Here is a 27,548-nt window from a genome sequence, read left to right as displayed (position 1 = left end):
TATTAATTTATGTCTGGAAATCGTTTTGATTTTGCATACAAATATGTATTTTATGTTCTGCAATCATTAAAAAAATGCAACCTATACAAATCTGTGTGTATCGGATCAGATACTGTGTAAATATATTAACCCACACTGGATGTCAACAACAGCCGTGTGACAGTTATCACAGCCTCAGCAGTTACCTCCCCTTTAAGCGGGGTCCACGCATGTATAAGAACGTGCAACACACTAGCGAGTGCACATTTGGCAAGAATGGCGTTGCGTGATGCCGGACCTAGTGTTGTTATTGTCGGCGGAGGGATCGCGGGCTTGACAGCAGCTTCACACCTCAAAAACAACGGACTGACAAACGTGACATTGTTGGAAGCACAAGAGAGACTGGGAGGCAGGATTCACACTGTGAAGTTTGGTAAGATATATTGGCAAGTTTCGTTGAGACATGCTTTGTTTGAATTGATTTCCTACCATTATCTCAAATATGGACACTGGTCCCAAATCCTAGAATCGAAAGTGATGTGATAGTCAGCTAGATACTTTTATGTCGATACATAACATCTAGTTGATAGTTGTTAATAAAGCGGTGGATGTACTCCATATGGACCAACTGACAGAGTTCATCGCCCTGGTTATTCTCAACTTGTGCATCTGTGCCCAAGATTAACGAGTATTAGTTAAAATCATTATTCCTAGATTATATAAATAGTAATAAAAAAATTCTCTGTACTATTAAAACTGGTGTACAGTCGGTTATGTTGACATTTTGTCATAAGGGTAGGTTTACTGTACTTCAAATGTTTTTTTATTTAGAAGACCTCGAGCAAGGCTAGCTTGTCATGAATGGAGATGCACCTGCCAATGTGTAGCGATTGTGCAATACCACCTCTATAACTGGTTTATCTCCCGGAATGCCGGCATGTTACGGTTACTGAACTAATCCGTTGTTGTTTCAACTATGGGTGTCGTATCAAATATCCATGTACAATTTACAAGGGGTGGTACATGTATCACTGAAGAAAATGAAGAAAGAAATATGTAGATGTGAAAAAACATGTTTTCTGACTAACAATATTAAGATAGACATAATATCATCCACTTATTGAACATGCACAAATTTACAAATCGATTATGGACAAATAAATGGCATTTTATTCTTGCAGAGCAACTGACATAATTCAATAATCGTTACATGATATTATGACAATGAAAAGGAGACGTAACGACATTTGCAGAAATAACAATAACATTTACAATAACACATCATAATCATTCACAGTCCCACCAAATGAGACACAGTATCGTGGTACTGCCCTCGACACGGTTTATGCCCGGACTGTCGAAAACAAGAAATAATCCGTCCAAATTACTTGTCGACAGTCCGGGAAAGGGAGATGATGTTCTACATGAGTGACTTCACTCCCAGTGTTCTCGAAATTAACAATCCAATTAAAACAAAGTGTGATATATATGGTAGACAATATATTTATTCAGTCAATATAACAACATGCATATGTATCATGCATGTATCATATGTCACACAATATAACATATTTGTTATATATTTCATAAAGCTCACACAATATATTTGTGTGTGTTTTATATAAATAAGTGATTTCTGCAAGTGTATAAGTAATAAATATATAAAAGATGAGTCCAGTTATTTCTTCTTGCCAAAACTCCTTTATATGTGCACTAAAGATATCTGAATGTTCAGCCAAGATGAAGCAACTCTGACACATAGTCTGTGTAATTCAAATCAGTAAGTCTGTCGGCAAGAAGGTCGGCCTTCACGGATCGAATCCTAGCGTCGATGATTCGGTAGCGACGTCTACGGACGGGATCTCTCTGCTGTCCTTGGATCTGCTGAATTTTTACTTCAGTAGATGACTGTTCCTTTTGTAGCATTTGCACAACCTCAAATACATTCGGATGTGTCTTCATGGCATACTTGTTGATTTTGTTGTGCCAACCTTCCAAATTATTGTTAGTTCTGTGTCCATCATTTTCAAAATGATTCCAAGTTGGTAATGGTAATGGTAATCCTTCCACTCGCATAACGCGAAATAATAGTCTGTTTTTGCAACCTTAATTCTCTTGCAAATTGTTAAAAAGACATTCTCTTTAATCAACTTAATTCATTTACTCATGATACGAGCATAGCTGTAGCCACCATAGCCACTTGCAAACCACTAAGCAAACATTCTCTTTCATTAATTAACACCGTCACGGTATGTTGACCACGCGATGTCGACACTCCGGGTTTTTTGTTTTGTCGACGGTTAGGAACATCCTATTTTTCATTTGTCGACAGATCGGCCTGACACCCTCGACACATGCTTCTGCAACAGGTCCACATGAAAGTTTTTGTTTTTTTTCCCATTCTCATCAGGAGGCAAAGTCATTTTATACAAAAATCATACACATTGACAGGTGACAGTTCTAGTTACAATCGTTTTATACAAAAGTCATACAATCAAGGTTGTATAATTGCGGATCATCTAAGCTTGAGCAATTAGGTAAGTCGGTGCTATGGGTAATATTACTTGTTTGCTCATGGGTTCATTTGGTTTGTTTTCATAATAGCACCATATCATTCTGGGTAACCAAGACGTAGAAACATTCATACATTATTATACAGATGTCATGCCTCATACAAGCTTGTACATGTTGACAGTTCACAACACATCAGTCTTCAAACATGAGTAGATACATTCAAGTATTACTGCACAAAGATCATAGATTGTATACATTGAAGAGTCATAACACATCAGACCATGTTGTGTAATAGGTGCCCGTTTACTCCACATTCGTCTGGCTGGTTTTTCATTCTGGCAACATATCTTTCAAAGAAGCGATGGAGGATTTTAAAGACAAAATTAAATTTCTAATACAGCTTATGGATATAAATATGTATTCTTTTCCCGTCCGTGAATCGGCACATATTGTAATTCACTATCTCAAAATTCTACTTAAAGCATGTTGAAGAGTCATGACACATCAGTCCAGATTGTAAGTAGTGGTAGCCATTTGCTCATACATTCATTTTTTTGGTTTTTCATTCTAGCAACATATCTCTCAACTTGAAAAATATCTTTCAAGGTAGCAATAAAGGATTTGAAAGCTAGAGATTCATTTCTAATACAACTTATGTATATATATCTTTTTCCGGCCAAAAGAATGTGGTTCACCAGTTTGAAGTTTGCAGTCCCCTGGATACCAAAGAGGATGGATTTAAGATTAAGCTGAATCTCATAACACAGATGTTGTCTCAAAAATTGTTCCAGATTGTACCAAAAATGACTAACCTGTGGACATTCAAAATATACATGCACAATCGATTCGTTTTCATTGTTACATCTTTGACAAATACTATTGTCGATCAACTTCATTTTAAATAATTCCTTTTTGGTGTATATAATGCGATGCAAAAATCTATAATGGAAATCTTGTAGCTTGATATCTCTACAGCATTGTTTAGGAAGACTAAATATTTCCTTCCAGTTTAAGTCAGTTAAGAACATTTGTAGCCATTTACTACAGATAATAGGGAGATAATTATTTTGCACATGTATATCATATATCTTCCGAGATCCCTTTGATGGTTTAGTCCATTCCATAAGAAAGTTATTAATCCTAAGATCGTAGACACATATAGGTTTAGAATTGTCTATCACCCTTATCCATTCTTTATAGAGATTACTAACAACTCGATGATGGTCCAAATAAGTACCCTTGAGGTTGAATTTATTTTTCAAGTCTACAAAGGATAAGAGCCCGTTCTCGTCACATAGGTCTCTTATATAATGCACTCCTTTACAGAATCAGTTTTCTATAATGAAATTTTAGTCTGTACACAGGTGGTTAAACCATATCGGTTCAGCTAGAATAGCCTGAATATCTCTTGAATCTGTCAAATGAGACCTATAGTATTTACTCCAAATATGTATCAAATCCTGCCAGTAGGGGTTATCAATTTTACAAAGTCTGTAAGACAGTACATGAGCACCCAGTTGAAAAAGGAGTTTTAAAGGAAAGTAGCTATTATATAGGTTCTTAAGCATGCTTTTTTTTAGGATACTGAGCTTTAGCGATGATAAAAACACATTTTTATCTACCATTCTCAATCCACCATTCTCATAACTTCTTGTCAAATTCGCCCGTTTAATTTTATCAGGTTTGGAGTTCCAAATAAACTTTAATTTTTTTTAACTTAGTTCATCAACAAATTCTTTGGGTGGTTGAGGCAACGCAGAGAATATGTGAACAAGAGTAGATAATGCTAAAGTTTTTATCACAGTTATTTTTCCAATTAATGTCCATTTATGTTTACGCCAATTTGCTAATAATCTCTTAATGTTTTCTAGTCTTTTTCTGGTGTTGATAACCCATAGTTTTTCTAAATTTGCGTTTAGTTGAATACTAAGAACTTCAAAGTCACCATGAACCCAATCTAGATTAACATCTTCACACACTTTAATATTCTTTCCAATCATTGACCCAAGTCATATTGCCTTAGTTTTATTTGAATTCATTCTTAATCCTGAATAATAGTAAAAACTTTCCAAAGTGTTAAGTGCAGCTCTTAGGCTTTCTTCTGAGCCGTCCAAAAAGGCTGTGTATCGTCAGCATACTGTCCTAATTTATGCTCTATGTTTATTAAATAAATGCCTTTAATCGTATCATTATTTCTAATCATAGTGGTCAGTATTTCGGCTACAAAAAGAAATAAATATGGGGAGATTGGGTCCCCCTGTCTGCAGCCTCTACCATTGTCAAAAAATGAAGTACCTACAAATGTGGAATTTCTAGTTAATAAACCAAAGTAAAAGAACAAAAACAAAATGTATAAAAACAAAGAAAAAGCCTGGAGGCGATGTTGGTCAACCTGGATTCACCCTGCCCACATACGGTAAGTTAAAGAAGCATTATGCAGTTGTATGTGAAAGTAGATGATATTCGTTGAACACATTGTTACTTATGCAACAAAAATCTGAGAGCAGTGACAACCTGTTCTTCAATATAAGTAGGCTTTCACTGAAATTGCATTAAGGAATTGTGTATCAATCTTCGTTGTAAATTTGATTCGTAGTGTTTCCTTAACGAAAAACAGGTGTCACCCAAATTCTACTTTGGTTATGGTGCAAAATAACAGAGAAATAAACATTTACATTCTAACAGGGGTTAGCAAACCTTCGCTGGAAACATTGCACTTTGTCAATAAAACAAAACTTAGAAAAAGTGGCATCATATTCATCAGTGTGGAGCTGCGGTGTCCACATAGTTTACAAGTGACATAAGCATCATCAGTCAAGATTGCCTTATGAAATAGTTTGTCAAATAAAGTTTAGTCCGTAATATTGAAGATAAGCATCGACTGGTTTCCATTTTGTATGATACGAAAAAGCAAAGAAACACCATTCAAAGTTCTGAAAACATACATTACAGGAATCACTGTACCTTAAGAACATAAGAGATTAAGAAACAATGTTATCAGCACAAAGTTACCCTGCCCATACATTTGTTTTAAATACCTCTGATGTAGCTATGAGATAACTTGTAGTAGCAAATTCTGTTACATTTGATAACATGAGTATCGTGTGGTAAGCAGTCAAGGTGATAATATCATGTGACTTTACAGAAAAAGAAATCAAAATGTCTTCTTTAAGATTGATTAATTGTTGTTTAATGTCACACTCGGCAATATTCGGGCTATATGGCGACGGTTTGTAAATAATCAAGTCTGGACCAGACAATCCAGTGATCAATAGGGGTGGGTGAAAATACCGGTTAACTGGTATATTCCAATCGAACTTCGCAATACAATATATATTGCGGTACACTTTTCGCGAACTGGTTCACCCGATACGATCGGCGATTATGATCAGTAATTGTCGTGATGTAGTAAAAAATACTAATAACAATTGTATTTCCTTTATATTGTTATACATTAATAGATCTCTGGGAACTCGGGGTCATGGCAGTAAAAATCTCTGGTTGACTGGTGTTGAAAGAGCTAAACCTTCTGTTACACTTTCACAATATATTGCAATACATACTGCAATACGCCAACACATATCACAATATATCGCAGTACGAAAATTTTGGCAATACCCAACTCTAGTGATCAACAACATGAACATCGATCTACGTAATTTGGATTCGATGACATGTCAACCAAGTCAGCGAGCCTGACCACCCAGTCTCATTAGTGATCTCTTATAAGCATGAGTTACTGAAGACCAGTTCTAACCCTGGTCTTCACAGGTTCTTTTTTAAGAAGGGGCAGTGGGGTAGCCCAGTGGTTAAAGTGTTCGCTCGTCACGCAGAAGACCCGGGTTCGATTCCCCACATGGGTACAATGTGTGAAGCCCATTCCTGGTGTCCCCCCGCCGTGATATTGCTGGAATATTGCTAAAAGTGGCGTAAAACCATACTCACTCTTCTTTAAGAAAGGAGGGTGGACCTTACATCTTTAAGGCTTGTCCACTACTAGTCTGTCATACAGACCCTGAAACAAATATATCCAAGAAAGCCCATGCAAGTCTAGAATATGTGGCAAGTCTAGAAAATGAAGAAAGTCTAAGGGCTCCTTTTAATTTTATTATTATATTATTATTAGCCTAACCAGATTGGTTTTTAACCCTACCAAAATCTGGTTTTAGAGATAGGGAAAATATGTTTCAGATTTGGAGCCAATATTGAAGAGGTATCTGTTAGTTTTAGTGCTTGTCACAAGGGACCATAACAAGGAGTTACAGTGCATTCCATTCATGTCAGAAATCAAGAATTAAAAAATATTGACCATTTTGGCAGGAATATTATTTGACAGTTAAGTAATAATATCATAGATAATTAAGCTAGCTAGTTAGGGCTACTAATATACTACTAGATTCACAACAAAACTGCCTTCAATTCCCCTCTTGTGATATATTCTTTTACAGGGTTTTACCTCGACTCACTGACACGGGAGTCCCGGGACCCCTAGTCATGCTAATTACGGTACTAGTATTAAGGGTCCTTGGTGGCAATATGAGGGTCCTGTGAAGTGCCAGTTTAGAGAACTGTATGTTTTGATAATTTCTTTAGAGTCTGGAATGAATCATTGATCATGTGGACTGATGGGCGGACTGATGCAAGTAAATGCTCTGAAAGAAACAACCAAACACTTAGCAAAGTCATAGATGTGTTGTGGGTACAATGAATAATATTCTGTGCCCCTCTGGATGCCGTGTATTTGGATGCCATTTGCACGTCGTGCAAAACCCTGCTCTTATTTAATTTTAATTTATTTAAAAACGAAATGCTTTACATCTGAAAGATTGGAATAGTTTCATTTGCCTCTACGATAGTTTGGATAGTGGGGTAGCCTAGTGGGTAAAGCGTTCGCTTGTCACGCTGAAGATCCGGGTTTGATTCCCCACATAGGTACAATGTGTGAAGCCCATATCTGGTGTCCCCTGCCATGATATTGCTGGAATATTGGTAAAACTACTAAAAGCGGCAAAAAAACTCACTCACTCACTCACACTCTTGAAGAATTCAGGTGAGCTACAGAACTTTTTCAGTAAATTTTTCGGACTTCATCAATAACAGTATTGAGGCAGTCATGGAAACTAGATATAATACATAGGACTATTTACAGGTGTATGCTGACTACACAATCATAACAGACAGGTTTTCATAGCATGAATTCATTAATTCACTCACCTTTTTGTCCTGATATTCTAAAAGAATACTGAATGGAATTGGACCATAGTTTTGGATTCATGCCAACCTGCATCAAGTAAATTAATCATCCATGTCGCTGATTAATGACTTTGTTTCAAGTCAACATGATCATGAACAAAAATAACATGGGTATTGTGTCTGTGAAGAAACCTTTTTATCCCTCTGTCCGTGCATGCATATTTGTCTTTACCGCTTTTTGTGGAGCTGAACTCTAAAACCGTTCACTATTTCTTCACCAAACTTGGCACATAGATAGATCTGGTGGTGTACTGGTGCCTTTTGGTAGTTTTGGAATTCTGAATAAAATATTTTTGGCATTTCCATGGCAACAAGTTTGACTTAGCCTGAAATTGGTGGTTGGGCTCTTTTCCGGAGCAGAACTCTAAAACCGTTCAATGTTTCTTCACCAAACTTGGCACATAGATAGATCTGGTGGTGTACTGGTGCCTTTTGGTAGTTTTGGATTTCTGAATAAAATATTTTTGGCTTTTCCATGGCAACAAGTTTGACATAGACTGAACTTGGTGATAGTGCTCCTTGCTCGAGCAGAACTTTAAAAACCTTTCAATACTCTCCTTCCACTTTTCTACATACACACCTAAATGTTTGACAAAATCATAACTCGTCGACATAATCATGAAGAGTATTTTGCCATTGCGGGGGATATTGATGACTTCTTGTTGATTTAATGGATTTGGCTAATTCTGTTTTTTTTGCTGTTTAATGTATCCTTCAGCAATATTCCATCAAATGACTGCAGTCAGTATTTAATCAGACTACTAACTTGCTTCACACACGTCATCTTATTCCAATTGCGTAGGTTGATGCTCATGCTGTTGATCATTGGATTGTCTGGTTCAGACTCGATTATGTACAGAATGCCACCATATAGCTGGAATATTGCTGAGAATGGTGTTAAATAAGAACCAAACCAAAATAATTACTCAGACTAGAGACAATCTAGTGATTCTCATTGTGGACAACAGCCCAAGTCAACTGGCCATAGTAACCCTTTCAAACTATGTGACTACATGACAGAAAGTAAATACGCAAATTTTAAGTTTGTATTATTACTGAGTTGGAAAATCATCCTTACTATTGTAAGGCCAGAAAAGCTTGGAAAATGCTTTTGGGCAATTATTTGATAATATAAGTTGTATGCTTCTCTTGAGGGTAATACAGTCTGATGTATGCCTCTTAATTTCACTTTATTTGATTTAAAGATCGCGACCGACTATATGACATGTAAACAAAATGGCGTCTGCCTGTCGACTGGATTTTTAAAATCAGTGAAACATATTCTGACAAGCTTCAAACTGCTATAAAAATTGTTAATTATGTTTAAGGTGAGTGTGCAAACCACTCAATGTATAAAATAGCTTAAATAAAGCAGTGAAAGTCGGTAAATTAAATCTGTACAAAGGGAACACAGAAACAGCTGATCGAACGGTTTTGCGAACTATGGGCACGGCATGCGTCATATTATGACGTCATACGATTGTTAGCACTCCAGCTTCTTGGCGGAGAGCTTAGTGGTTACCATGGCAGCAGGTAATATTTTTTCCAGTTGTCGCCCTCCTGGTATGGGTGACACGGAAACTTGTTAAAGCGTCATTGACCAATGAAATTAAAGTATCTTACATGAAGGTAAGATAATGGTTGATATTTCAGATTCAAAACTCATATATAATCATTCATACCACCTCGACCTAATATTGCATATGAGTCATTATGATGTGCTATTCCCTAATCATAATGATTACTCGTAAAATACCGAAAAACTTAGAAAATATTCCTTGGTAGAAACACTTCTAAGAAACACACAATACTGTGACCCACCTGGCAGGGGGACAGGGTGACAGCATTCATGTAACGCATGTAAGGGACCGTCTCAAAATATCAAGTGTCAGTATCACTGCTGGTCGAGGACGGGAGCGGAATTACAACAGTTGCAACTCGGCTGACGTTAGAGCTGTCCCGCAGACAGTATTCGTCCTCGATTTTGAGAACACGGTCTTCAGCCTTTTGCCACACTTCTGGGGTAATTCTTGCAAAAGAAGCATACACAAGCTCTTTAACGTCTGAAAGCTTGAATGTAGTATTATTGCGAGCAATAAAATTGTTACAGTTACCCCAGATCAGCTTGATGGGATTGAGCTCACAGTGCCGTACTGGTGTACCGAGAACTATGTGGCCTTGTTTTGCAGCTAGTTCGACAGTGATGCACTGGATTGGCTTTTTGTGCTGCAGGATTTTTTCCATGAGCTGGGGCTTTGTTTCTGATTGCCTGTAACGCACGTTACAGGAAGTGAGAAAATCCTGCAACTGAGCCTTGAGCTTGCTAATGGTGGGCGTGATGGTACCAGGGACACGCAGGTTATGGTAACTGGCGTTATCCAACATGATAAGGCTTGGTTCATCCATTCATTTCACTATGGTAATCACCATCAGATTTCTTGGCCTCAAAAACTAAGTCACAACCCCCAATCAGTCCCTTGCTACAGGTACCAGCATGCAAGGTGATCAGGTGTCTACCTTTGCCTGATGGTAACACTGGTGCCTTAGAACAATCTGAAGGAAGCCACATCCGATCGGTTGAGTGATTTTTATTACACCAGGTTTCATCAAGGTATATAATTTGAACCCCAAATTGCGGTATACTTCAACTGTTCTGAGATAAGCTGATCGCATGGACAGGATTGAGTACTTTTCTCTAAACACAGCTCTGTCATCACCCCTTTTGGTGTACCTGAACCCCATTTCTACCAGAGCTACAATAAGTGTTGTTTTCGAGACATTTATTGTATCTTTGATCTCCTCTTGTATTTTAGCACATGTCTGTTTTATTTTGCGTTCATACAGTTTATAAACTGCACGTGGTATGACACCCTTATCAAAGCTATCCAGTTTGTGTTTCCTACCTGGTTTTGATTTTGACACGACCCCTGAGGTAACTGATTTGTTTACAACTTTGTAAACCTGACTATATGTCAAATTAAGGGCTTTACACATAGCTGACAAGGTTTCCCACTTTGTTTCTCCAGTATGAAATACTGGTATAAATTTGAAATTAATTGTACTGCAGAGATATCAAGTCGCATGTTGCCAGTTCAGTGCTCATACACGAAGTGAAACTTCTATGGGAGAACAAGATTATCTATGCGATTTGAATTAAGACTTTTATACGTAATTATTTTGAATATAACTACTACAAGAGTTTCACCTTTTTACATATAGATATAAAAAAAAACCCAACTTTTTCCAATCATTTATGTAATTTAATTAGTTGAGGCTATATGAATAATTATAGTCTGTACTTCAAAACTACAGTTTGTACTTAGAATATTTACGAATGTTGTTAAAATGTCAAAATTTCCTCCTGTGAAGTCACCCCTCAAGTGAATTTTTTCATCTGAGCTTTCATAACCAACTAGGTAAAGTCGTACATTTATCATATCTGTGCATTTATCTTGTGTCAAATTCATCATATTGATATTGAAGCCAAAATGCATTTTCCAAGCATTTCTGGCATTACTATAATAGAACATCATAACATGTTTCCCTAATTTATTGGGAAAAGCGTACCCGCTTAATGGCTCATAATTGTTGATGGAATATTGTATTTAGTAGGATGATTCACGTCATGAAGTTCCAGCTGTCTGATAGAAACTACAACAAAACCGCATATTGTTTGAGTTTCAAAGGGAGCTAGATCTAACTCTAAATACAGATTGGGCAATATTGTTTAGTTTTGCATCTGTGGAAAACATGGCATGAAGAAAGTGACAAACTGTCCATCCCTTGATTCAAAATGGAAGTTGTTCTGTTTAGTGAACCATGTCCACCAATATGAACAACAGTATCATGGATCGCTTCCTTTAAGAAATACAGTTAACTCTACCCCGTGTATGATGTAATAAAGTATAGTTTTTCTGGGAACTATTTCTGGAGCGGTTAGGTAGCACAGAGGTTGAAGCTTTCGCTCTTTAAGCCAAAGGCCCTGGTTCAATTCCCCACATGGGTACAATACGTGAAGCCCTTTTCTGGTGTCCCCCGCCATGATGTTGCTGGAATATTGCTAAAAGTGGCGTAAAACCATACTCACTCACTATGACGAACATGCTTATGACAAAGTGACAGACAGAACAAACTGTTTGTCCCAGCCGGGGGGTGATGATGATTTTAAGGGGGTCACCCATTTTGAGCTGGGGAGGTAGGGGGTGTCATCAATTTTGTACATTAAAAGAATTAAAATTATGCTTGAAAAATATGGGAGGGGGGTCACTGATTTTGTACATAAATTTTAGGGGGGTTCATTCACATTGTACATGCCTCTCCATACAAATCATCATCATCACCATCACCACCCACCCCACCCCCCATCATTTATAACTCTCATAACATCCAAAAACATGATACAATTGCAAAATGTAAACAATACCTTAACACATTTAAACAGATACTTTCAAAACTAAATATCGATACAGTTTTGAATGTATTGATAATTGTATCTTCTTAGAAAAAGTATCGATGTATCAATGTATCGTGGCATCATTACACTACATACATGAAGACTTGGTGGTACATCATGTGGTACATCACAGGTATGGTATCAAGTACATGCTGCCATGCTTACAACATACAATACAGATCAAATCCAGTCAAATCACCACATATAAATAATACCATGGATTTATATAATACATCTATAATGACTTCCGGGGCAGTGGGGTAGCCTAGTGGTTAAAGCGTTGGCTCGTCACGCTGGAGACCCAGGTTTGGATCCCCACATAGGTACAATGTGTGAAGCCCATTTCTGGTGTCCCCCGCCATGATGTTGCTGGAATAATGCTAAAAGCGGCGTAAAACCAAACTCACTCAGTCCAGACATAGTTATCTACACTATTATAGGTACACTAATGTGGGAGATAAGATACAGGGTAAGAGTTCCGCCCGTAACCCCGCTTGAAATGTATTCTAGTTATTATGATTATTTCTAGGGGTTAGGGTTTAGATTTAGCATTAGGGTAGGCTTTCTATAAAAAAAATCTATTCTTAGTCATAGAATGATAAAAAAATGGGGGCTAAGGGCGGAAATCTCTCCAGATAAGTAACACATACCAGGTGTATGGACCTGGGGTTGCAAGATCCAGCAGTCACTCGAGCCGTACAGTCCTGTAAGGATCTGTAGTAAATAAACATACAATATATGATATAATACTACCATATCATCTATACTCAGTGTCATTATTGAAGGGTCATGTAGCAATAAGGTAATATAATGCAAAATAAAGAATGCTCTGACAAGATTATAGAAAGAAGATATAGTTTATTATTTGAGGAGAGTGTTCGGTGCTATGCTGTGAGAAAAGGATCAGGACTGTATCTGCACGGACATCAAACAAAGGTATTCCCCCAACATGGAACAACTTTGTGTAGCTGCCTCTCTGGTCCTGGACAGAGTTACATCGTGACCTCACGCTTCTGATCAAGTTCATGAAGAATGCCTGTGGAACAGCCTCCCATTCTTGCACAGGAGCTCTCCGAAGACCCTGTAGATCTTGTGGAGCAGGGTGACGTCTGTAAATAAGTATGCCAAGTTTATCCCATGCATGCTCGATTGGATTGAGGTCTGGTGAACATGCCGGCCAGTCCATCCGTTCCACACCCTGTTGCTGAAGATAATCAGTGACTATCCTGGCTCTGTGAGGTCTGGCATTATCGTCCTGTAGAAGAGGATCACGACCATAAAATCCATGCATAGCTTGCAAAAAGGGAATAGCAATGGGGGTCAAGATTTCATCTCGATACCGCTGACCAGTCAAATTTCCATCTATAATGTGATGCTGGGTTCTTCCTGTTGCCATGATACCTGCCTAAACCATGAGTTACCAGCCACCAAACCTATTGTGTGTGACAACTGTAGCATCAGTGAACCGTTCACCTCTTCTGCAGAATATTCTCCGACGACCATCATTAAAAGACAAATTAAACCGGCTTTCATCTGTAAAGAGCACGGTCGACCATTGACATTGATTCCAACGACCGTGACGTCTGCTCCAGGCTAAACGTGCATGTCTGCGACGTTGCAGAAGTGGTGAACGGACTGCTGGTCGCCATGAACAGAGCCCATTGGCACGTAATCGGCGTTGAATAGTGTTCTTGCTTATCCTGACACCATGAACATTGTAATGTTCAGTCTGAAGGACTTGTGATCACGAATCAGTTACGTAAGGCGACGTTAACCAAGTGCCTCTCTTGCCGTGCAGTGGCAACTCTATGTCGACCTGGTCTTCTCGCATATTCCATCGATCTCGTGGCTTGAAACCTTTGCCACAGTCTCCAAATGACACTCACTTTGACTCACATTGAAGTGATTTGCAGCTTGTTGACCTTGACCAGCTTGCATGAGACTAATTGCTTGACCCCTCTCTGCTACTGTCAGGAAACGTCTCATTTGGTATCAGAAACCATGATGTCAGGGTGAGAGTACAGTTGACATTTATAGCCTAAATCTGTGCATGGGAAGTCGCACTTTCTCATGCAATACAAGACAAAATGCTGTGTTTCCACGATATAGACACCGACAGTGTTCACGGAAACCAAAAAATTATCAAAATGATCTTGTTTTTGAAACACTGTATATCTTTAACTTCTCAACCATTGAGACATGTGTGTGGCCTAATGAGTTCTATGGTGCCTTATGTCAACAGGGTTTTAAGCAGTATTGACTTCTCATTACTGATTATTCATAATATGGAATTGATACCTATCAATACAAAAGACACATGACCCTTCAATAATCGCACTGAGTATATATATGTCAGTGCTAATGCATGTCATTACTTGCTAACTACAATAATACCTAGAACATTGTATTATACCTACTTCATGTCATGCACATACTTACACACATGTATATACACATGCACCTACCCATATATATCTACATACACATATACTACATATCAAAAGTTTAGACTCATTAGTGTAAATCTAGCCACTTACTTCATGCAACTGTTCTAGACTAAATTTTGCAAAATATTCCGTACTGTTAAAAGGTACTGTTTACACATAAACTGATGTATTGGAAAACAAATTTGTAATGTTGAAAAGATTATTGTCATGAGTTCATTAAATTATGAAACTTAGTGAAAATTGGCGAATTCTTAACAAAACTTTGCACCAAAACTCAGCAGTTCACATGTATGATATTTGCAAATGCTTTTCAGCAATTTGATGCATGATCCTCGTGCAATTCATCTGCATAAGGTTTGCAGTTGGTTCCCCCAAGCTAGCGGAGAAATTGATCTTCGGTGTTACCATACATATACATAACATATAGTGAGTGCTTTCAGTGAGTCTAAACTTTTGATGGGTAGTATACATACCAACATGTGAGTACAATGTTTCAGATCCGTGAAGATCCGGGGTAAAATAGGTCTTCAGCAACCAATGTGCTTGCCGTAAAAGGCGACTATGCTTGACCAACGGGATCGGGTGGTCAGTTTCGTTGACTTGGTTGACACATGTCATCGGTTCCCAATTGCGCAGATCGATGCTCATGCTGTTGATCACTAGACTGTCTGGTCCAGACTCGATTAATTACAGACCGCGGCCATATAGCTGGGATATTGCTGAGTGCGGCGTAAAACTAAACTCACTCACTCACTCACTACATTGTTTCACACTACAAAACATCTATATGTTTACGTTAATACAATAGCTACATTAAGTGTGTTTGGATGATTATCAAACCGGTTTAAGAAGAACCCGTCATGATATAGATTCCCTACATTCTGTTGATTATACATATTTTACATTCATAGAGCAGAACCTGTAATTAAAATTACACAAAGCTAGGATATATTTCTCTTGGTAAAATAATTGTTTTAGATATTATATTTTAGCGATCACTGTCAGAATTCATCCCGTCATGTTATTGTGTATGTTTTAATTAGATAGCCGGGAAACATGTAAACAGCTGATTGCTATTCCCGGCTCTTTATATGAGACAATACACATGGTAATCTTAATCCCTGCATATAAGACAATGTATAGCAAAAACAAATAAGAACTGAATAGCGGGGTATGAAACTCCCAAAAATGTCAGCCAGATCACAGGGTTGGTTAGTTGTAAAACTTGCCAGACCTGACCAAGACTTACCTACCCACAAAATATCTTCATATACATGTCTAAATTCTAACTCGACCATCGGGCAAGTGAATTTGAGAATCTGGTAGTCCATGTTGAAAATAACCCATCCCAGCAGTCGGGCAGGCAGGTATTTTGAACACTGTGAATAGGTAAATAATCTTGTTTAGTGATGTGTAATTGCAAATTTGAAGTCTTCACTGACAAAGTTGTTTTCTCTTGTTCATTCACGCAAAACGATACGATGTCGTTTTCTTACCGGTCACCAGAAAAAAGTGATGAAAATGTTACCCATAGATAAGCCGACCCCCTTCTACAGGCTGATTTTTTGGGGGGTCTTCAAAAAACAGCTTAGGCCAGACCAATTTTATTTCTTGTTTTACGGATTATTGTCCTCAGAAAACCTAAAGGCAGGAGGGGAAAAATAAACATAAAAATAATTAAATACTAAAAGTATTTTACTTTGGGCAATTTATGAAGTGTATATGGGGCAAAACACAATCTAAAAAGAACTTTTCTTGTAAATTTACATTTTTGACCAATTAAACATTAGGATTTTATTTTTTCAATGGGGAAAATAAACTTTTATTTTTTTTCTTATTCTTGAAGAAAAACGACCTTTGGATCCGTAAAACAAGAAATAAAATTGGTCTGGCCTTATCTACGATAATATACGATATATTAAAATATTCCAGAAAGTTTGGCATTACTGTACCATGGTAAAGTTTAATGTGGACATTTACTTGACTGACCGGAGAAATCCACCCAGGCTTCGGGCAATGGTATTTTTGAACCCTGTTATTTGAAAGGTTAATTTCATCTAGTCTGTTGGTCAGTATCATATGTGGTTGTCGTCGCACATGTTGTGGTTTTGATATTCATTAGAATCGCGATCATGGTGATCTGGACTGTGTTGAGCATATCTAAGATGACGTAGCCACCGGCTGTGTTGCCCATGCTTTGTATGCAGCAGCTCAGGTCATACCAACCTGGCTCGTTTTCTATTGCATACATGTAACAAAAGTCCATCACCTCACACCCAGTGGCTTTGTGGTTTTTGTCAGAAGTAACCCCGACCTAATGCTACTATATATATATACAGTGGAAACCTGATAATTAAAATTTCAAGGGACTCGCCAAAATTGTTTACTTATCAGGTATTTTACTTATCCAAACTTATAAAAACCTGCAAATGACAACCATATGCATGTATATGTATGCATATGTAACAATGAACCACTTATCAGGGCTGGCCTCCAGTTGTCAGTGTATTGTCAACTGCTTGACGCCAGCGAGCTGTAAGTAGGATGTTTGTTTGACTGGAGACTGACACGACTGTTCCTCCTGTCGGATTATGTGGTGATCGCTAATTTAGTTATCCAGTCTCTTTTGTTAAGTAATTTACTTCCAGGGACCGTGAGAAGACGTTTAGTTAAGCGGTATTGTTTACTTATCCGAGTTTAGTTAACCAGACTCTAATAGTGATAATTAATGAAGAAATTTGCTGGGACCAAAGAAAAGTGTTTACTTATCAGGTCTGTTTAGTTAAGTGGTCTTTACTTAGGCGGTTTCCACTGTAGTAAGTAAACTATAGCATTTCTACTTTACCAGAAAATGGTACCAATAAAACTTCTATGTATGCATATCAAACGGTAAGTGTTCCGCCCGTAACCCCCGCTTGAAATGTATTCTAATTATTATGATTATTTCAAGGGGTTAGGCTTTATGTTTAGGGTTTAGATTTAGTATTACCGGTATGTTAGGTTTAGGGTTAGGGTAGGCTTTCTTTGAAAACCATCTATTCTTACTATACATCTTAGGCATAGAATGATAAAAAACGGGTTACGGGCAAAAATCTTTCCTTTCAAACATATATGCATGTGAAAGTGATATACTGATAAAACATTAAAACACAATAAACAACGGTAAAGATGGAGGACTAACCTTGGAAATACACACGGGTGAGCTGATATCCAGATACATTTGAAACCTCTCACTGTAGTGTGGGGCTGCTTACTGTTCAAATGCTTTAGAGTGACTGAATTAGCAGGTCAACCACTTTAAACTGTGTGATAATTACATAAGCTAGACAAAAGACTGAGGCAGGTCAGGGCTTTGGCTATTGTAAGGTTGGTGTTCATGCATTGATTGATATGCTTTGCTGGAGCATGCTTCAGTTGTATTGTAAGATAGGGCAACCACATCTAAGTATGCTATAATAACCATATTTCAAGATGGATATTATGTACATAAAAACAGGTACACTCCTACACAAAATACTACACTGCCACAATAACAGTAGCTAACTGTATGAACAAGCAGTTTTTGAATACACATGATTCTAGGGATCCTTGTTAGAAATTGAAGATTGTTGGGTGTTTCGAGATCATTTACAAAAGAACATCTCCAGGATCCCAGATCCCCCCCATTACAAAACAGTGACAAGAAGTAAGTAAAATCTGCCACTGTGGACCCAACCTGTTCACACAGCTCATGACTTTTCTGTCTTTCACATTTTCCTTACGAAGGTGAGAGCGTCCTTGACCTTGGTGCACAGTGGATCCATGGGTTGAAGGGAAACTGTGTCTACAAGCTAGCGAAGGAACATGACCTAGTGACTGTGGAAGAAGACAAAGCAGAAAACAACACCAGGAGCAGACTAGATGAGATTGATGGCTACTTGTTCCTCACATCCAAGGGTGAGGAAGTGGACAAGACAATTGTCAACAAAATGGTAAAGATTTGGGATGAAATCTACATTGAAGCAGAAGAATTCTTCAGCACAGATGATGAAAGTGACAGCGATAGCAGCAGCGACAGTGAAAGCAGCAGCGACGAGGACTGTGGTGGCACCGGGAAAGAAAAGCCACGTTTTAGAGCCAGGGATTTGTTTCCTTGTGGGCAGACGCCAAAATCATATGGAGAATATTTTGATAGGTGTTTTCAACATTGCATGATGAGTAACAAAGGTGATTCTGAAGATGAAAGAAACTTACAAAAAGCCTTTGCAGAATGGCAAAAGCAATTTGAAAATATTGACAATGCATGTTCTTCCTTGAATGAGTTGCATGTAGGAGCATGGGGTAAATATTTTGACTGTGATGGAGATCAGGAGGCAGAGTTCAAGAATGGCTTCCAAACTATTCTTGATGTTATTATTGAGAAGATTCCATCCAAATCCATTCACTTATCAAAACCAGTGAAAACTGTTCATTGGCAGACGTCAAAAGAAAAATTCCAAACTACTACCAATGACCTCTCAATCGTGGAATGTGAAGATGGCACAATTTTCAAAGCAGACTATGTCATCATTACGCCATCTGTTGGTGTTCTGAAAGAAAGGGAGGGAACTCTGTTTGACCCTCCCTTGCCAGATGACAAAAAGTATGTGCTGAAGAACATGGGATATGGAACAGTGAACAAGATCTATCTTGAATGGGAGACTAGATTCTGGGATGAGAACTGTTACGGTTTTCAGTTTCTCTGGTTGGACAATGTTCCAGTGAAGAGTGCAAAGTCTGAGTTGAGAACTGAGGTATGTTATCGATAAGAATAAGCTTAACATATGTTATATTTGAGATCACACTTTATCTTTATCTCAGATTCTAGTACTTTTGTTGGGTTGAGTCCCAATGGGATTCGAACCCACACCTTCAGAGTCAGCCACCTAATCGCCAGCACACAAAGTCAGCCATCTAACCCACTCAGCCAACGCAGCTTCCATATAAAAGGGAGTTGGACAACTGGTTGTCTAGACCACTGACTAGACTAGGTGCCATTAGCTGCCTGACTCTGGGGTGTGGGTTTGAATCAAAGATACGAATCAACCCAACAAAAGTACTACAATCTGTAACTGAGAAAGTGTAATCCCAAATATAACATATGTTATATTTGACCACTTCATTTGACCACTTGTGTATTCAAAGCTTAAATAAGCTTAAATTATTTTGAGCCCACTTTTTAGACCAAGTGTTTTTGGAGAAGCATATCACACATGTACAGTATTTGCAACCCAGAGACTTTTGGTGCCGAGACTATGATTGATAATTTTAAAGATGGCCACTGGTCATTTCCCCTTAAATTCTGAATGTTAAATTTGGTTTCGTTAGCTTATGGAGTTTGGTAAGAGACAGTCTATGTTTTGTTTTTTTTCTCATGAAACAAGGCACTAATGTAAAATAAGCAAATATGTCAACTAGGGCTGGGACAGGTCCAAATTTTCTACCTGGGTACCCAACCACCTATTACCCTACCGGGATACCAGTTATGTTAATTCCTGACATCAAATTTGCAAGAAATGGCAATATATTCTTCAGCTCGGAGGTTTTCAATATCTTAATCATGTATTATATTCAAAAGAAGTGACTGTAAATTATGTCTAAATCTTCAAAGACAATACAACCTTTTAATCATGAAAGAATAACATATTACATTGTTTAATCTATTAGTCACATGATCATAACGGGTCCGGGTATTGAGTCGGGTACCCGGGTCCAACTCATAACCCACCCATCCCGGGTATCCGGGTTACCCATCCCAGCCCTAATGTCTGCTGTTTGATTTTAGGAGAGCCTGCATGTCAAGCAGAAAATTTGTTTCTTGGCTAAAACATCAGCAAAAAATATTTACTTCCATTTTGGCTGTAGTAAATTAGGTTATAAAAGCAATGATTACCCTGTACTTTATCATGCCAGAAGTCTTTGCAAGTAATAATATTGTTTGGGAGTTGTTTTAACCACATGATTTCAACAAGTTGTATGATTTCGTCAAAACAATTTTCCTTCATAGTTTTATGATAAAGAAAATTAAACAATGATTATCCTGTACTTTTTCATGCCAGAAGTCTTTCCAAATAATATATCTGTGTGATTTCAAGAAGTTATATACCCGGTAATTACTTATTTTTTTTCTGATTTACTGCAGTCAGGGGAAATGTGGTACAATAAGATGCAGGGGTTTGGCTGTGTCATCAACCAGCCGACAGTGCTGGAAGTGTTTGTGAGCGGGGAGAAGGCCAAGATCATGGAGGCACTGGATGACCAGGAGGTGATGGACGTCTGTGTAGAACTACTGACCATCTTCACCAAGCTCAACATACCATCGCCCAAACGCATTCTCAGGTATAAGTGGGTTTGTGTATCCTTCGAGTCCCAGAGGAATGGGAGGCTGTTGGTTAAAGCATTCTTTCACTGTTTTTTGGTGTGTGTGTGTGTGTGCGTGCGTGCGTGCATGGTTAAAGTGTTCACTCGTCAAACCGAAGACCCGGGTTTCATTCCCCAAATGGGTACAGTGTGTGAAGTCCAGTTTTGTGTCCCCTGTGTTAATGCTGTTCTATTCTAATGTACCCTGTGTTAATGCTGTTCTATTCTAATGTACCCTGTGTTAATGCTGTTCTATTCAAATGTACCCTGTGTTAATGCTGTTCTTTCTAATGCTTTTCTTTTCTCTACCCTGTGTTAATGCTGTTCTATTCTAATGTACCCTGTGTTAATGCTGTTCTATTCTTAATGTACCCTGTGTTAATGCTGTTCCTATTCTAATGTACCCTGTGTTAATGCTGTTCTATTCTAATGTACCCTGTGTTAATGCTGTTCTGGATTCTTATAAATGTACCCTAATGTACCCTGTGTTAAATTCTAATGTACCCTGTGTTAATGCTGTTCTATTGCTAATGTACCATGTGTTAATGCTGTTCTATTCTAATGTACCCTGTGTTAATGCTGTTCTATTCTAATGTACCTGTGTTAATGCTGTTCTATTCTAATGTGCCCTATTGTGTTAATGCTGTTCTTAATGCTGTTATTCTAATGTACCCTGTTAATGCTGTTATTCTAATGTACCCTGTGTTAATGCTGTTCTATTCTAATGTACCCTGTGTTAATGCTGTTCTATTCTAATGTACCTGTGTTAATGCTGTTCTATTCTAATGTACCCTGTGTTAATGCTGTTCTATTCTAATGTACCCTGTGTTAATGCTGTTCTATTCTAATGTACCCTGTGTTAATGCTGTTCTATTCTAATGTACCCTGTGTTAATGCTGTTCTATTCTAATGTACCCTGTGTTAATGCTGTTCTATTCTAATGTACTCTGTGTTAATGCTGTTCTATGCTAATGTACCCTGTGTTAAAGCTGTTCTATTCTAATGTACCTTGTGTTAATGCTGTTCTATTCTAATGTACCCTGTGTTAATGCTGTTCTATGCTAATGTACCCTGTGTTAATGCTGTTCTATTCTAATGTACCCTGTGTTAAATGCTGTTCTATTCTAATGTACCCTGTGTTAATGCTGTTCTATTCTAATGTACCCTGTGTTAATGCTGTTCTATTCTAATGTACCCTGTGTTAATGCTGTTCTATTCTAATGTACCCTGTGTTAATGCTGTTCTATTCTAATGCACCTTATGTTAATGCTGTTCTATTCTAATGTACCCTGTGTTAATGCTGTTCTATGCTAATGTACCCTGTGTTAAAGCTGTTCTATTCTAATGTACCCTGTGTTAATGCTGTTCTATTCTAATGTACCCTGTGTTAATGCTGTTCTATTCTAATGTACCCTTTGTTAATGCTGTTCTATTCTGATGTACCCTGTGTTAATGCTGTTCTATTCTAACATACCCTGTGTTAATGCTGCTCTATTCTAACATACCCTGTGTTAATGCTGTCACATGACCTGGTTCACGTATTCTTCCCTGTTCATCCAGGACATACTGGCACACCAACCCATTCTTCAGAGGGTCGTACAGTGTCATCACACCTGATCTCTCGTTAACAGACCATGACATCCTTAGGGAACCATTGCCTTCTAGAGAAGTAAGTCTGATATACTGTATATACTTCCCATGTGCAAAGAGCACAATGGCCCAGTTCTCTGAGAAACCAAACAATTGAAACTTAGGTAGGGGGCTGAAAAAGTCTGGAAGTCTCCATTCAAAATTTCAGGCCCTAAATTTGAAGTTGTTTGTCCCTAAGGCATTACAATTAGCCATATAGTGTTTCTCCCTCAGGTGTGCCAGAAGTCTATGAGACTCATTGAGAGTAGGTTTGGATCCAAGATTCACTCTGATTCTATTTGTTGAATTTATTGTAAACACAATGTCCATGCCTGTGAGTTTTACCAAAGTGTCAAAGAGTGAAAGATGTGCATCATTTCATGATTTCCTCCCTCTGTAAGTTTTCAATTCATCCATGATATAATAGAAATAATGTTCAAGTAATTCACTCACCACTCACTCACTCACTCACTCACTCACCACTCACTCATCACTCATCACTCACTCACCCACCACTCACTCATCACTCACTCACCCACCACTCACTCATCACTCACTCACCACTCACTCATCACTCACTCACCACCCACCAATCACTCATCACTCACTCACCCACCACCACTCATCACTCACTCACTCACCCACTCACTCATCACTCACTCACCACTCACTCATCACTCACTCACTCACCCACCAATCACTCATCACTCACTCACCCACCACTCACTCATCACTCACTCACCCACCACTCACTCATCACTCACTCACCACTCACTCATCACTCACTCACTCACCCACCAATCACTCATCACTCACTCACCCACCACTCACTCATCACTCACTCACTCACTCACCACTCACTCATCACTCACTCACTCACCCACCACCACTCATCACTCACTCACCCACCACTCACTCATCACTCACTCACCACCACTCATCACTCACTCACTCACCCACCTCACTCATCACTCACTCACCCACCACTCACTCATCACTCACTCACTCACCCACCACTCACTCATCACTCACTCACTTACCCGGAAGTAACTTCTTTAAGTGTCATATAAAGCTGGTTTGATGAAGGGGAACAAATTTGGGTTATTGAAAGCTTCTTTGTTGCAATAGATAAGAGTGTTAGCATCTACACCGAAATGTATTATTGTAATAAAGAAGTTGTCAATCCCAAAAATTTGTTTCTCTTCAGTAAGTATGTAGATGAATCATTTTGTTCAGGATCTGCCACACAAGAATGTAGCATCTGTCTCACATGCTACCTATGTCTATTGTACTCTCCTGACTGAAAGTCTCTTAACATCCATTCGAAAAGTCCTGGACCATTGGTGCTGAACTTCCATAATAATAGTGACCATTTATAAAACTCTGGTTTCCATACACTTGTACTTGCTTAAGTGCTGATGCAGTATTACCCCGGATAACCCATGTTGCCTGTGAGGTGGTAGAAGGTTAACAGTCATGTGACCTATCCCACCAGGTACCCATTCACTACTGGGTGAACAGAGGCAATTTTGAACAAACTCACTTGCCTACGGTGAGACCACATGTATCCCATGTGCTTCGTAGTGGGACAGGACTGAAGTCCTAGAAACTCGCAGGATCTCGGGAATCAAGCTGCAAACAGAGTCACCCATCTAAGGACTGTCCGCAACCAACATTGCTTAACTTTAACTGGTTTCTATTCATTGGTTGTATCCCTTAGATGTGACAGGATCTTATGACCATATGTTTTATATCCCAGCTTCACGCTCAATGTTGGTCCTTGGCAGAGTTGTTGATCACTGGATTGTGTGGTCTCACTCACTCACTCACCTTGGTAGAGTTCTGTTGTAGTGAGTGAGCATGTCAGTGAGTGAGTTAGTAAGTGAATGAGATTACATTTGGTTTAACATCGTCTTGTAAAATATTCCAGTTCTATCACACATTGTCAGCATGATGATCGAAGAAAGTCCCAAAGTGATGCATGTCTTTGATAATTACCATACTGGTGAAACCTGGAACAAAATGAGTGGGAACCAACATTCAAGCAGCCATAGGTATCTGTCCTGCCCAAGGGAAATAACTCTACACAGCAAATTGTCTCACCCCTTCTTGGGAATTTTAAACCAAGTTATTATGTGACCTTCAGTGCCTTGGGTATTCTTTGGGCAGGCCCTACAATGTCATTGATGACCTTGAATGCTGATCTTGGTTTAGGTCATCAGTATGTCTGGTCCATAGTTGATTATTTCTGGGCTTCACTGAAATACAGTCAGGCCCCATTAGTCCGGATCCCGATAATCCGATTCCTGCGATATCCAAACGGTAGCTGGCTGTAACCAATCTTGTTTACTGTGTAAACTCATTAACTGTTGATTAATTAATCCGGTGCTTCACTCTCCTGGTCCAGACATTAATTAGTGGTAACGTATTAGCTAACTACACTTGGTTTTGCTTCATTAATCCAGCAGTACATCGTAAAGGTTCGGATAATCCCCTTACCTCGTGAGCACCATTGACTAGCGCTGATCTTCATCGGTAAACTTCAGTGGTAATTGATAAGTGAGGTGACACTTCTGAGTTGAACATGTAGTTAGTTTGTGATTTTAATCTATTAATAGGTCCCACTTGTCCAAACGCAACTGGCACCATCAAATTAAGCCGTTTGATTGTTATACAAACTGTAATAAAGTCATTTGATACATGTACATGTATACATTCCTATGTTCTTGTCTCGGTATGTCAAAGGGAAGGAACTCCACTGTAGTGGTGTACATAATAGTTCATTTCAGTAGTCCGTACGTTTCACTATCCAAACGTGTTCGGATTAACACGGCCTGACTGTAGCTGGAATATGGCAGTCTGCAGGCTTGCTCACTCACTCACTTGCTCTCTTGCTTTATCTCACTCATTCCCTCACTCACTCACCCACCCATTAACTCAACCACCCACCCACTCTCTCACTCTCTTGCTTTATCTCACTCATTCACTCACTCTCACTCACCCACCCACCCATTAACTCAACCACCCACCCACTCTCTCACTCTCTTGCTTCACATGTCATCGGTTCCCAATTGCGCAGATCGATGTTCATGCTGTTGATCACTGGATTGTCTGGTCTAGACTCGATTATTTACAGACCGCCGCCATATAGCTGGAATATTGCTGAGTGCTGCGTTAAACTAAACTCACTCACTCACTCACTCTCTTGCTTCATCTCACTCATTCACTCACTCTCACTCACCCACCCACCCATTAACTCAACCACCCACCCACTCTCTCACTCTCTTGCTTTATCTCACTCATTCACTCACTCACCCACCCACCTATTAACTCAACCACCCACCCACTCTCTCACTCTCTTGTTTTATCTCACTCATTCACTCACTCACTCACTCACCCACCCATTAACTCAACCACCCACCAACCCACTCTCTCACTCATTTTATCTCACTCACTCACTCACCCACCCACCCATTAACTCAACCACCTACCCACCCACTCTCTCACTCATTCACTCACTCACCCACCCACCAATTAACTCAACCACCCACCCATTCTCTCACTCTTGTTTTATCTCACTCATTCACTCACTCACTCACCCACCCATTAACCCAACCACCCACCCACTCTTGTGTTATCTCACTCATTCATTCACTCACTCACTCACCCGCTCCATTAACTCAACCACCCACTCACTCTTGTGTTATCTCACTCATTCACTCACTCACTCTCATTCACCCATTAACTCAACCACCCATCTACTCTCTCACTCTCTTGCTTAATCACTCATTCACTCTCATTCACCCATTAACTCAACCACCCACCCACTCTCTCACTCTCTCATCCAAGCAACCACCGACCCACTCACTCACCCATTCACTCACTCACTCACTCATGTTCTACAGGACCCAGTTTTGCTGTTTGCTGGGGAGGCGTGCAGCAAGCACCACTTCACGACTACACACGGAGCCATGGAATCTGGGGAGAATGCCGTGAAGATCATTCTCAAGGATCTGAAAAGACATCAGAAGGCAGGGCATGTTAAGAAATGAACATTTTTTGTAATTGTTTAACTTGCTAGCTCACGAGCTATTTATTTACTCAAATTCGGCGATCTGATGAGGCATATTTTATTTATAGCCAATGAGCTCCATTGCTCTTTTCAGTGCAGGGCAGGTTAGGGTCAAGGTCGTCAATGGCGAACGGGCCGCGACACAATTCTGTTTGCGATAAATAAATGTACATAAACTCATTATGACAGTGAGGTGTAAGTGTCTCCGAAAGAATGGAGACTAGTGCGCTGACAGGTGCCATCAGTTCAACATGTTTTGGTGCATGTCATTTGTGTATACTGTGAAATAAACAAGAAAATGGGTAAGTTACCGCTGCGAATTCTGAGCAGGGATTTTGGCTCGGAATTGAGAAATTACAATTTTTCAAGCTTCCGAAGACCCTAGCTCCCAAAGTACTGCTTCAATTTTTGTGCTGTATGTCCCATTTTGTAGGTAAATCTATTGGCTTGAAATATGTGCATACTTTATATGGGACTGATACAGTGAGCATTGTTGAATTTGCCCTGAAACAAACTTGGTGTGTTGACCTTGTTACATCCCTTTCCTTTTATATAGTGCTAAGACCCCGTTAGTGACATTACATACCTTGATGGCAGTTTTTAGCATTGCACATGGGATTTTGCGAGAACTTTTGTCGATTCAGGGATAGTATATACATACATGTGTGATAAAGTCATCTAGCCAAACAATATGTGTATTGTTGTTTGTATAGATGGTTTTTTTTATTGTTACCAAGACAACCAGTCAGAGATGCATTGTTGTTGTGTGTGATTCTTAAATGCTTGCGGTATTCAGGAATGTATGTGTCGCAGCACTGTGTGA

At 39.0% G+C, this 27,548-nt stretch overlaps 1 protein-coding gene and 1 long non-coding RNA gene across 2 annotated transcripts; one reads left to right on the top strand and one right to left on the bottom strand.

The window, feature by feature from the left end:
* On the bottom strand, positions 1 to 15,095 carry LOC124259086. Its single transcript, XR_006893754.1, has 4 exons — positions 14,685 to 15,095; positions 13,914 to 13,928; positions 3,069 to 3,072; positions 1 to 13 (listed from the first exon to the last, which is right to left on the bottom strand). It is a non-coding gene; the product is annotated as an uncharacterized LOC124259086 (long non-coding RNA).
* On the top strand, positions 213 to 26,906 carry LOC124259063 (spermine oxidase-like). The gene is made up of 5 exons (XM_046693147.1): positions 213 to 412; positions 18,412 to 19,418; positions 20,807 to 21,003; positions 22,585 to 22,693; positions 26,559 to 26,906. The coding sequence occupies exons 1-5, from the start codon at positions 256 to 258 to the stop codon at positions 26,703 to 26,705; spliced, it is 1,617 nt and encodes a 538-aa protein (XP_046549103.1). The 5' UTR covers positions 213 to 255; the 3' UTR covers positions 26,706 to 26,906.
* Positions 26,907 to 27,548: the final 642 nt, after the last annotated feature.

This window comes from Haliotis rubra, unplaced genomic scaffold, assembly GCF_003918875.1.
Source record: "Haliotis rubra isolate DU_JTF1 unplaced genomic scaffold, ASM391887v1 Scf118, whole genome shotgun sequence".
Classification (NCBI taxonomy): Eukaryota; Metazoa; Mollusca; class Gastropoda; order Lepetellida; family Haliotidae; genus Haliotis; species Haliotis rubra.
The sequence above is the reverse complement of the archived record's forward strand: the minus strand, read 5'-3'. Positions and strand labels throughout refer to the sequence as shown.

What these genes read in the sequence shown, in the direction of transcription:
- LOC124259063 (XM_046693147.1), top strand. Translation starts at nt 256, where the DNA reads ATGGCGTTGCGTGATGCCGGACCTAGTGTTGTTATTGTCGGCGGAGGG. An exon ending in GATTCACACTGTGAAGTTTG is followed by an intron (nt 413 to 18,411) that starts GTAAGATATATT and finishes TTCCTTACGAAG; the next exon opens with GTGAGAGCGTCCTTGACCTT. An exon ending in TCGCCCAAACGCATTCTCAG is followed by an intron (nt 21,004 to 22,584) that starts GTATAAGTGGGT and finishes CTGTTCATCCAG; the next exon opens with GACATACTGGCACACCAACC.